The 13,107-nt window shown below is 39.3% G+C and overlaps 1 protein-coding gene across 1 annotated transcript in view; it reads left to right on the top strand.

Moving 5' to 3' along the window:
• Window positions 1-13,107, top strand: part of PCSK5 (proprotein convertase subtilisin/kexin type 5) — a 265,280-nt gene that overhangs the window by 235,415 nt on the left and 16,758 nt on the right. Inside the window, exon 27 of the mRNA XM_054398161.1 lies at window positions 914-1,114. Within this exon, the coding sequence (XP_054254136.1) occupies window positions 914-1,114 (201 nt within the window). The remainder of the gene's footprint in view (window positions 1-913; window positions 1,115-13,107) is intronic.

Below are 13,107 nucleotides of genomic sequence, written 5' to 3'. Positions count from 1 at the left end.
GAAGGAAGGGATTTTATCTCACAGTGAGACATGGAAAAGTTTCCTGACTATTTTCAAGTCTAGTTTTACTTTGACATTCAGGTCCACATAAAGTAATGAGCCTTAAACACTCTGGAACAAGCTCAGTTAAAACCACTAAATTCCACATCAGATTCACACAAGACTAAGAATTTCTTAGCTTTACTATGGAGCCATAAATAAGGCAGATCTGTTTCAGACATATTTGGCACTATGAATCACAGGAAATCCTGAGGTTATGGTTTTCTGGTGTGTTGCTTGCTGAAAGTGCCCAGTAATAGAGTACAAAAGCATCACACTCATGTAAAATAATATGGTCACTACCCAAAGCGATCTGAAGGTCTACATTTTTTTTTTTAATTGGCAGAAGGTTAAAACACTATCAGGGTAATAAATTCAAGAGGCCTTGCTGCAGTATGCTAGCCCTTAACTGAATCAGATTTTCCTGAATTTAGCTTTATAGTCACCAGAAACTAGAGATTCATTCAATCCTCAAAAATTTGCATATATCTAACAATCTTAGGGAATTCTGAACTAGCATAATAATTGGGTCTCAACCATTAAAGTTTTGTCCAGATTCGAACTTTTGTAAGATTTGTGTGTGCCCCAGACCTTAGGATGTGGAAGAAAAGCTATCTTGATACAAACTTAAATGAAGATTGGTTTGAAGACCGTGAAGGTTACACAAGCAACTCAGCTGAATTTGGGGTTCACACTAAACAGAGTTTATATAGCTGCAAAAAGTTTCATCCGTTCTTATATACTGGTTTGTTTTTTTTGCATTCACCATTTCTTGATGGATTCAGAGTGATGCTACACGTGAAGTAGGTACCTCCTTGCCAGGACTGACAAGAGTCAGTAGACATCATGATGCTAGGATGTGTTTCTGTTGCAGGTGACACATGTGTGAGTGAGTGCGAAGCTGGCTTCTTTGCTGATGACATCTCTAGAGAATGCGAGCCTTGCCACCGCAGCTGTGCAACCTGTGTTGGCTACAGCTACAGAAACTGTACTAGGTGCAAAAACAGTTTCCATCTGTCTCATGGGCAGTGTCTGAACCCAAGAAATTCTCCACCCAGTGGGAAGTTCTGGAGTGGTAAGTTCCAACAGATCACTTCTCTTTTGTGTTCCTCTGAAGATTACTGAAAGGTTTAGACAAATAACATCACTCACTTGCTGCTTGCGTGAAAGAGCAATTCAGTCAAATTCATTGTAATTTGAAAAATATACTGACCAAAACCATTGGTTTCACAGAGATTCATCTCTCTGCCAATAGCATAGCATTTTGATACAACACAGGTGTTCTTTTTCTGGAAGTTCTCTTATCTGGATAAATAAAACCTTTTAAAATAGAAAATAAAATTATTAAAAAGATTAAAAAGTTAAAAGATAGAAAATTGATTAAGGCAGGGAGAGTCCCTTATCTAATTAATAGAAGCACTATGGGCTATGTTTTAGCTCAGCCTTGTGGTTAGTGATTCCCTGCACAGAAATTAATATAAATTGGAGGGGGAAAAAAATTAATCAAATATATATCTTTGAGTGTACTGTGTGTTTAAAAGCAACTATTCTTCCCTCAGTGTAGCCATGCACCACTGCCTAAGGGACAGCACAAGATGTAGAGCTACATTATGAAGTTCTTGTTCTACCTTGGTCATTTCCACAACCTTCACAATATAATTAGTTATTTTTTTTAGTGCCCTCATCTCTAGCATGGGAAAAAAAACTCCTTGTTCCAAAAAAATATTAAACAAAATATTTGGAATGAAAATGCTTTTAAATGTTAGAGATGTTGAGGGAAATTATTTCTATTAATTTAAAAACTTCTTTTCTTTCAGAAGCATCTTAAATACATCCCTGTATTGTCACAATTTTCTTGTTAAGAAAGTGTTACATGGGAAGTGCTCAGTGGAATATTTGTCATTCCTATTATGTCAATTATATAAAGTACAATTGAACAGGATACGTTACCAAATGAGGCAGTGCTAACAGTGAATTTGTCACACAGCACGGAAAAATCACTTGCTATGAATATTCATTCTTTCTAAGTGAAACCTGTGCAGCATGTGAAATGTCAATTCCACATTGCAAGTCGCACTTTTTTATTATGTATGTACCATAGGCTCCAACAATAGCTCTGTAAATGAGGAGAAAAGTCAGTGTCATATAATCCTTTCACTCCCTTTGTACTTGAAAACTGTTTAAAGAAAGAGGGAGGCCAATTACGAAGAAAGCAATGAGGATTATCAGAAATCTAGAGAAAAAATTATTCGCTATTAAAAGTTCAGATAAATGAGGGGCTTGGAACTAAATGAAAAATCTAAGAGGAGCACCATCACAAAGAAGTATGAAATAGATTTGGTCTAAGTCTGGTAAATAGGACCTAAAATGCAGAAAAGGAGTTTTAGATTTCGCATTGGAAAGAGGGGGACTGATAATGGTATGGCATTAGAAAAGAATCACAGAATGACAGAATCAACAAGGTTGGAAAAGACCTCAAGGATCATCGAAGTCCAACCTGTCACCCAAGACCTCATGACTACTAAACTATGTCACTGAGTGCCACGCCCAATCCCCTCTTGAACACCTCCAGGGTTGGTGACTCCCCCACCTCCCTGGGCAGCACATTCCAATGGCTAACAACTCTCTCCGTGAAGAACTTTCTCCTCACCTCCAGCCTAAACCTCCCCTGGTGCAGCTTGAGACCAAACTCCTCCTGGCTACAACCTCCCTTCAGGTAGTTGTAGACAGCAATGAGGTCTCCCCTGAGCCTCCTCTTCTCCAGGCTAAACAATCCCAGCTCCCTCAGCCTCTCCTCGTAGGGTTTGTGCTCCAGACCTCTCACTAGCCTCATTGCCCTTCTCTGGACACATTCAGGTATCTCAACATCCTTCTTAAATTGAGGGGCCCAGAACTGGACATAGTACTCGAGGTGTGGCCTAACCAGAGTGGAGTACAAGGGCAGAATGACTTCCCTGTTCCTGCTGGCCACAGGAGTACAGGGGCAGAATGACTTCCCTGTTCCTGCAGGCCAGGATGCCATTGGCTCTCTTGGCCACCTGGGCACACTGCTGGCTCATGTTCAGGCGCCTGTCAACCAGTACCCCCAGGTCCCTTTCCACCTGGCTGCTCTCCAGCCACTCCAACCCCAGCCTGTAGCACTGCATGGGGTTGTTGTGGCCAAAGTGCAGCACCCAGCACTTGGACTTGTTGAACGCCATTGTGTTGGACTCTGCCCATCTGTCCAGCCTGTCAAGGTCCCTCTGCAGAGCCCTTCTACCCTCTAACCGATCAACACCTGGAGAGAGGACTTAAATGGACTAATGAAGAAATAGTAGAATCTTTGAGGAGGTTTGGGGGTTTCCGTGACCAGGGGTTTTAAGAACAGATGAAAGGAATATGACAGGGATGTTTACTGAGTGGTGCATGAGACTAGCATACTTAAGGTCCCTTCTAACACTTTTTTTTTTAATCAAACCCAAATTTTCTTCTGATTCCTACGTCTTTATTTGACTCAAACACATTGAAGAATGGTTATCCTTAGATCTGTATGAGTGTGCAATAAAAATTAAAATACAGTTGCAAATATTCTCAGAAAAAAGAATATTGACCACTTCTACTCATTGCTTGTCTGTGAAGAAATATTGTAGCAAAAGGAATAATATTTCTTCACTTCAGAAAAAGTTCAGAAATGTAAAGAGGAGAAATATTAATAGAAAGTTGCTCTCCATTTCTTTGTCTTTCATCCAAGTAAGCATTTTTTTTCAACTTGAAAATATCTACATCAGTGCCTTGGAAAGAGTACATGTGAGGTTTGGTCTATTAGCTCTCTGTTCCTCGTGTCAAATGAGGTGACTTTTTGCTTTTGAGCAGGCAGCTGATGCAGTTCTGAATATATCAGCACTGCTGTGCAGTGAAACCTTTGTCTCTGTCTTGCATACTAGTCTTTTCTTTGAGGAGCTACACATGTTACTTAAGGGCATTTCATACTTTGAGATACTTCTTTCTCAGCTCTACTGGCTTGAACATTAATGACTGCTCCAAAGACAGAGTTCCTGCTGCAGCTGGGGAAGGGAGTTCAGGGAATCTGGCGGAAAGCTCTTCACCTTCTCTTGGATAGACTTGCTGGAATTCCCACGGTATGGCAGCAGCTGTGTCGTGTAACTGCTGAGAAAGTGAAACTAAATTTGCTGGTATCTCAAGCCTTTTCTCACCAGGGTAGGCTTCCAACAATTGTGACTGTCTTTACTAAAGTTCCACCCTGAATAACTACGTTTATCAACACCCTTTCACCCGTTCCTTTTGATGATGTTCTCAAGACTCAGATTTCAGCCTAATACAAATTTTCAGCTGTGCCATCTATGTCTGAAATTCTCATTCCACAGTGAAGATTCTTGACAAAACCCAGGCAGTACCAAACCACATTCAACTCTAGCTGTATACCATAGTAACAGAGCAGCTCCCAGTTAGAGACTGCAGTGTATTTAACACCCTGATAATCTTTTGAAATACATGGAAATGTTTTTTAAAAAATAAAAGAAATAGGGGAAAAAAAGAAAAAATAAACAGAAAATCACTACCTATTACACTTATTTTCTTCGTTGTCAAAAGCTTTCTGAAAGCTAATACAACTTAGGAATGGCTACCATTGCTTTGTTCAGCAAAATGAAAACCTATCTTGTGCTTCTTGAAACTTCCTGGTAGTGAGGATTCTGGCTGGTATACTTGTGCAGAAAAACTCCATGAGTCTGGAACAATGATCCCTCTCCAGATCTTGAGCATTTATATATGGCCTCCTCTTTTTCATTATTTATTTTAAAGAAGACTATGGGGGCAGAAAAAAATATTTCTTTCTTTTTTTTTTTTTTTTCCATACATGGGTACAAAGTCATGGCATCTTTTCAAGCTTTTCACTCTTTCTTTTGGACAGATCTCTGAATATTTTACCCCAGTTTACTTTTTTCATTCCTCAGCTGGTTTATAGCTACTTTCGTTTTCTCCAGGATTATTTCATTTTAGCAAAATATAAAAATTTTCCACCACATTTGTTGTCAAACTCAGTTTCTAAGGATAGTTTATCATGCAGTATGAGCATGGGCCAAGAAGCTTGTTCAGTCTGCAGAGGATATTAGAATATTTTCACATTTGTTCACCAGTCCACTGTGAATAAGACTCTGCCTGAGATTTGGCTTTTGGCTCTCATCCTCTCTCCCTATTTTTCAATATATGCTTCCTCCAATGGATACTCGTTTTCTTCAACACATGGTGCAGGACCATGGCAGAGCTGACTCTGAGCTTCAGTGGCCTGAACTGAAGCAGCATCTAATGTCATCTACCTGGTAATGAGCAAAGCTTTTGGCACTGTCTTACATAACATGGAATCATAGAATTACTAAAGCTGGAAAAGACTTCTTAGGTCATCAAGCCCAACTACAACCCAACTACCATGACCACTAAACCACGTCCTGAAGTGTCACATCTACATGCTTCTTGAACACCTCCAGGCATGGCAACTCCACCACCTCCCTGGGCAGCCTATTCCAATATCCTTTACTTTAAACAAGATAGACATTAATTTGACAGATGGACCACTCAGTGGATAAGGAATTGTCTGGATAGTCACACTGAAATTGTTGCAGTCAATAGCTTAATAGCCTAATGGAGACCGGTAACATCTGGCATGTCTCAGAAGCTGGCATTTGGACTGGAGCTGTTCAACATCTCTTTTGGTAATATGGACAGTGGGTTTGAGTTTGCCATCAGCAGATCTGCCAATGACACCAAGCTGACTGTTGCAGTCAACACACTGAAGGAAGGGGATACCACCCAGAGAGACCTTGACAGGCTTGAGAGGTGAGCTTATGCAAACTCCACGAAGTTCAACAAGGCCAAGTGCAAGGTCCTGGACGTCAGTCAGGGCAATCCCAAACACAAATACAGGCTGGAGAATGAATGGATTGAGAGCAGCACTGTCAAGGACTTGGGTGTACTGGTGGATAAAAAGCTGGACATGAGTCAGCAGTTCTCACAGCCTGGAAAGCCGGTGACATCGTGACCTACAACAAAAGAAGCATGTCCAGCAGCAGTCCCAAGAGTGGTGATTCAGAGCATTCATCTCTGAGACTCCCAGCCTAAGACAGACATGGACCTGTTGGATTGGGTCCAGAGAAGGTTGACAAAGATGATCAGGAGAATGGAGCACCTGCCCTATAAGGACAGGCTGTGAGAGTTGGGAGTTGTTCAGCTTGGAAAAGACAAGGCTCCAAGAAGATCTTTCCTGTGTCCTTTCAATACTTAAAGTGGGCTTACAGGAAGTAACAGGCTATCAGGGAGTGTAGAGATAGCATGAAGAGTAATGCTTTTAAACCTAAAGTAGATTTAGATCAGCTGTTGGGAAGATGTTCTTTACTGCGAAGGTGATGAGGCACTAGAATAGATTGCCTAGAGAAGTTGTGGATGCCCCTTCTCTGGGAGTGTTCAAGGCCAGGTTGGATTGGCATTTGAGCAACCTGATCTAGTAAAAGATGTCCCTGCCCCCATCAGGGGGGCTGGACAAGGTTATATTTACAGTCTTTTTCAACCCAAATCATTCTATGATTCTATTAATGAAGTAATCGAAATAAAAAGTATAAGCCAGGCAACTATTAGTCCTCCCACTTTGGAGGATTAAGCTGGGTGTGGGGACCAAGTATGAAATAAACAACCTCACCCCTGTCATGGGAATAAAAATGGGATTACACCAAGATTGTCCTCAGCACACATGCCCTGCTCCAGACAATGCAGGAAGACAAACAGGAAGATTGCCAACATTTCCAAAATTCATTGTTTACATCAGCATTTACCCCACTACTCTCCTATTTACTCTTTTACTTCAAAAATATTACTAACAGAGAGTTGAGATACTAGACCTTGAACTGTATTTAAAAGTAATGAAGCCATTTCTCTTTAGCTTTTCCAGCCACATGGATTCAGTGGGTTTCATCATGCCCTTATTGACTGTGTTGACATACCATAAGTGACAAAGTGAGCTTTGGAAAATAAAGACTGTTTTGCTTGGTTCCAAAGGGTTAAAGGGTTGCTCATTACAGTCTGCCATGAAGAAACCAACAGAGTCTGAATTTCTTTGCAATTTGAGAGACTAGTCCATCTAGGTGAGGATAAAAACATTTGTGAACGTGGAACACACTTTTTTCCCCATTTAAGCTTTCACTTCTACTTTTTATGAAAGGCTACATGACAGACCAGAACACTCTAATAATGAAACCAAAATATCCTATGAAAAAAAAAAAAGCCAAAACCAATTCTCTAAAATTGTATTGACTTTGAGGGTATATTCTGCTGGTCAAACAGTTCAGTTTATATCACGAATCATCGATGTGTCATAACCAGGTCTGAAATAACGAAACAGGCCATGTCTGTTATCCAGGCTTTCAAAAAGAGAGTGCAAGCCAAGAACAGGAGAGGGAAGGGGAAAAAAAAAAAGAGAGAGAGAGAGTGAGCTCTGTGTTTCTAGCATGAAACATCTGTATTTTATCTCATGTACCAGATGATGAAATGAGTTTTGAAGCCAGGAGACACACTAGTGTAAGTTTGATTCACCAAGTGAACACACACACCCCCTTTCAACTGGATTGCACATTTTGCAAGTTATGGTCAGGTCTTCCTTTGCCTGTTCATTATAAATACTGCACCCTAAAAACTCTTAGTTCCTCAGTCCATGGTTTAGTCTTCCACATTCTTCTGAAAAGTAGATATGGAAGGATGTCTGTTTCTGATGCAAACTCAAAACAGAGTATGTGCTTTTTTATGTGCAGATTATATATGCTGTAGTAAATAACACAGCTAAATAACAGCTGGTTCTGTTTACTGTTACATACCACTCCTGATAATAAGAGCAACCTCCCACAAGCAGCCATTGACCAACTGCATCCCTCTTGCGTAGTTTCCTTTTCCTAAAGTAAAACAAAACCAGTTAAAATGTACTGGTTGAGTGAAAACAATTATTCAGGCTCTGATAGGATTATTTATAAGGATCTTAATGCAGCTACACAGATAAAAATATAAAGACCACAGAATTTGGGGGGGAGAGGGGTTGGGGAAAAAAGAATGGGGTGGGCGGAAGACAGTAGAGAAATTAGCAGCAGGAGAGAATGGGTCATAGTCTTCCAAAAGTGAAAATGCTATGACATGTAGAAAGAGAGTATCATGGGAAGAGTTAGGAGACCTTTAAGAGTATCATCCATATGTGAAATTTCAGATTGCTAAACGCAAGCAAAAATGATTCGTTACCCTATGGGTTCTTAGGCATGCCAATTTCATATTCTAGGTATTTGTAAAGTCATACTGTGGTTGTTACAAGATAACTAGATTGGAAATTAATGGTTATTGAAGATAGTGATTTACATCTCAGAACTCATAGTTTTCTTAAATGTACAGTTCACATAATTCTTCAAAATGGGAAGTCTAGTGTTTTATTACATACATACATTGTTTCCATTATATTTTACTATGTCTATGTAATTGTAATTGCCTCATGGATATACATAACCAGGTTTTGTGCTTTTATTCATGTCTGTATCAGTTTTGCAAGGCCAGTGCCACATGAAGAATAAAATTCAACAAAGTAGCATCTCATCTGGATCACATCCTAGTATACAGTGTTAAAGCTAGACTGGTCACTCCCTAAAAGGAATATGCTTGCAATTACAAAGAGCCATTGAGCTTCATTTCCTTCTACATTCCTCACTGTAGCAGTTGTGCCACAGTCTGATAATAAAATATACTGTAAAAATACTCTCCTTGGAGTCTACTTGGACTCCAAGGAGTCTAGAAGCTAAGGGTATTACAAGTGTACACAGGGAGCTACTTTGATAGCAACTTATTACAAGTTTTTTTTATTCCTCTTTTATTCATAGAAAAGCATGAATAAATAAGATTCAAAATGAAGAAAACAAACTATCTTTTAAAAGTCTGAATACTTACTGCTGGCACTACCCAGCATAAAGACTCATTGTCCATAAGCAGTGGGTAGAGAACATGATGAACAGCACAAAGGGAGGAGTATATTCTAGTAAGAACTTCAACATAGCTGTGGGTTTAAATGAAATTAAAGAAACATCATAGGGTATTTCAAATGCAATCAATTATCTTTAAAGGCATGTCTCTTTAGATAGAGCCATATCTCTTCTCACATGTCCTTAGGTGTTGTAGAGGGTTTTATATTGGTTAGTTTGTTTGCTTGTTTAATAAAATACATTTTCCAAAACAAGTGGTGAACATGTAAGAAGGGCCATATCTCTTTTCCACTTGTTCCTATGTTTTTCACACTGATTATTTCTGAGGACTTGTTTAATCTTTTCCTAAAATCAGAGTGAAAATGTCTAGGAGCCAAAATAAGTTCATGTAAGTAAGAGGAAAGGAAGTATAAGGACATTTTGCTGGAGGTTTTTTTGGGCTTGTGTTTTGTTTGGGTTTTTTTTCCCTTAATTCAGTTTGGGGTCATAGATAAAATCTTACAGTACTAGGTTTCAGGAAAATCTGCCATTGTCTCATTCATGTTGCACATGCCCAAATGAGAAAAGAAAATAGAAAAGAATCATTTGTTAGTCTTTCCCCAACACTTTCAGTTTGATAATCCCTTGAACAGACTGGAAGGGCAAGAACAATATGGTAGCTTCAGAGTAAACCTCAGCTCAAGAAATGGCACCATTTCTCAGTTTCTAGAGAGGAGTAGGAAAGATTTATCTGGGTATACTCCAAAGCTGTTACTCATTCTGACAAAGACACAAAAATCAGCATGACATTGAGTCAGACTCTGGCCTGAACAGTGTTTAAATAGGAGGTGTTTTCATTTGAAAAACAGAAACAAAAATTAAAAACTCAAGAATGTAAGTGTAATGATAAAAACAGCTCAATAGGCACAGAGAGGTCATACATCTTGGCCTCTTGGCCTTTAGAAGAGGAAGAGCAGGACAGTGTAAATAACAGAATACAGCTTTTCTTCAGAGACAATGTCCCATTTCTAGAATATGAATGATTTACAACTCCACATCATAAAATTCTGTCTTCTACATTTACAAATTTAGATTGGAACCATAAGAAAGAAATATTAAAGGAAAGAGTGTAGAATCCTGAAGTACAAAATGGTACTTTTTAGGGAAATGCAAAACCAACAGCTAAAACCAGTAATTTCCAAGCTATCCATTTATCACAAGTACAAAGACCAAGGAAATACATTTTGTGTTATCATTTTCCAGATTTGTAAGTCTATTCTTTAGAAAGCTCTGGTGACATTATTTGAAGTAGTGTGCACAGATGGACATAAATCTTTTGCATCACATTTGCCTATTTGGGGAACTTTTTGTGATGCAGGACAAGTTTGCTTTAACTCTCTAGAATTATAAAAAAAAAATTTGAAATCTAATACTAAGATTTCTTCTATCAATACTGAAACTAGAGCATTTAAGTACTTAAATTTGACTGTAAAGCTAAAGGTTTTATCCCATGTCGACTATAAAAAGCCAAACTGCTTGTGCATGTTTCCCTCTGGTGGCAACAAGCAAATATTACAGAAAACAGCAAATACTGCAGAAGAGGCAAGGATTAACTGGAAATACAAGTACTTAACCAAAAAATAGCTTTATTTTTAGTTGTAAGGCTTGAAATGTTTTTGAAACAATGAGCTCCTTTAAACATTCTTCAGTGGTAATTAACAATTCTCTTTGGAACCCTACCTTCCTGTTATTTATCTTTTATATTACAGCAATGCTCCTGCCAGGATTACGGTCCTTTCCCCCTGGCAACACATGCATCAGTAATATTTCTGGCTTTCTTCTTCACACACATAACTGATAGTAAATTTCAGCACTTGAACCTACCCAGTAGATATTAAAAAAAAAAAAGAAAAAGAAAAGAAAAAAAAGAAGTATATATGTAAAATATATGCCAGGCTGAGGTAGCTGGACACAAAACTACCAATAAAGAAAATAAAAATTCATATTATTTACTGCTTATTTATTAGATAAAGGCAAACAACATTTTAAGTGGAAAAATTAGAACACTGCTTTGACTAATTCTGAAGGTTTGTCAAAGTGGCTCATGGATGAATGGAAGATGTGCAACTACAAGCAGACATCAGGAATGGAATCATACAGTCATAGAATTGTTTTGGCTGGAGGAGACCTTTAAGAGGACCACGTATAACTATTATCCCAACACTGCTAGGTCACCACTAAACCATGTCCCTAAGTACCACATCTACATGTCTTTTAAACACCTACACAGATGGTCATTCAATCACTTCCTGGGCAGCCTGTTGGACAGCTCTTTCAGTGAGTAAGTTTTTCCTCATGTCCACCTTAAACTTTCACCATTTCTTCCTGTCATGTCACTTGTTACTTGAGAGAACAGCCTGACCCCCACCTCACTGCAACCTCTTTTCAGGTAGCTGCAGAGAGCAAGAAGGTCTCTTCTGAGCTTCCTTTGCTCTAAGCTATACAGCTTCAGTTCCCTTAGACACCTCTTAAGGCCTGTGCGCTAGACCCTTCACCATCTTCATTGCTCTTCCGTGGACATACTCCATCACCTCAATGTCTTTTATTGTAGTGATAGACCCAATACTGAAGGCAGTATTTGAGGTGTGTCCTCACCAGTGGTGAGTATGTGGGACACTTCCCTAGTCCTTATGCCCACACTGTTTCTAAGCTAGTATGCTGTTAGTCTTCTTGGCCACCTGGGCACCCTGCTGGCTTCTATTTAGCTGTCTATAGACCAGCATACCCAGGTGTGACCCAAATGCTGGACCCAGCAGCTGGCCTTGGCCCATCAATCCAGCCTGTCCAGATTCCTCTGTAGATCCTCACTACCTTCAAGCAGATCAATATACATGCATAACTTGGTGTAAAATTAAGGGTGCACTTGATACCCTCATCAAGATCATTAAATAAGATACTAAAAAGAACTGTCCACAGTATAGAGTTATAAGAAACACTGTTTGTGACTGGCCACCGATTGGCAGATTTAACTCCATTCACAACTCTTCGGGCCTCTCTATCTAGCCAGTTTTTTTATCCAGCCACACATATGCATAGATAGTTTTTCTTTCAGCCAAGGTTCTAGAGGCAAAGTGAAAAAACATTAATTAAAAACTATGTAGCTGTGGAATACATTACTACTTATTCAATGTTCTTTTTCAGAGGGTGACAGACGACTAGTCTCTTAAAAGGAAAATATAGCAGGATTTACAGTCCAGTGGATCTTCTCTCAAGAGCAGAAAAAGAGAGAAAATCTGCATATTTAAGGATAGGAGAATAGAAAATCAAAAAACAACAAACATCCAGCTTTTCCAGAGTATTCCTTGTATTCTTACTGATGACATCAAGGACACTCTTTAAAGATTTGTCTAATAATAATGAGTTAGGAAAAACCACAAAACTAAGGAGTCCTCTGTGCTTGCTGTTGGTTAGCATCATGGAATGGCACAAATAGCATGGCCCTTTTAAGAAGCTTTGAGAAGCTCTCCCAACTCCAAGTAGTACCTGCCCAAGGCTGAGCTGCGCCTCTGTGATAAAATATTTAAGAGGAAAAAACTTTTTGGGCAAGTTCCTTTGGTTTTTGAGCTCTTTTGTGTTGGAAAGAAGTGAGACCTGGTAGAGACAGCCATGTTGACACTGAGATCAGTGAAAAAGGAAGGGGGAAGGCCAACTGGAGCAGACACTGCCGTTCAGCCAGTAGCAGGCTGAGCTCTTACAGCCCTTAGAGATTAAAGGTGCCAGACCAGGTCAGTTGAAAGCAAATGAAGCTATATTTACAAGCACACTTAAAAAATTCTAGAAATATGGAATGCAACGAATATGCACAAAATATACAATATTTGCATGTATTTGCAATTTATAAACAGCACAAGAAACCCCCTGGACAAAACCAGGGAGTTACCAACGGCTTCTTCCTCTTCCCCTCCTTCTGTCCTGTACATGAGACAAGAGAAAGAGCAGATGGTAGCTTGTTAGTACTTAGCCATAAAAAAGAACACAGCCAAGGGCAAAAACAGCCAAGCAAAAGCACCAGCTAGTATCTACTAGAGTGAAGAAA

Source organism: Indicator indicator, chromosome Z (genome assembly GCF_027791375.1).
Source record: "Indicator indicator isolate 239-I01 chromosome Z, UM_Iind_1.1, whole genome shotgun sequence".
Classification (NCBI taxonomy): domain Eukaryota; kingdom Metazoa; phylum Chordata; class Aves; order Piciformes; family Indicatoridae; genus Indicator; species Indicator indicator.
The sequence above is the reverse complement of the archived record's forward strand: the minus strand, read 5'-3'. Positions and strand labels throughout refer to the sequence as shown.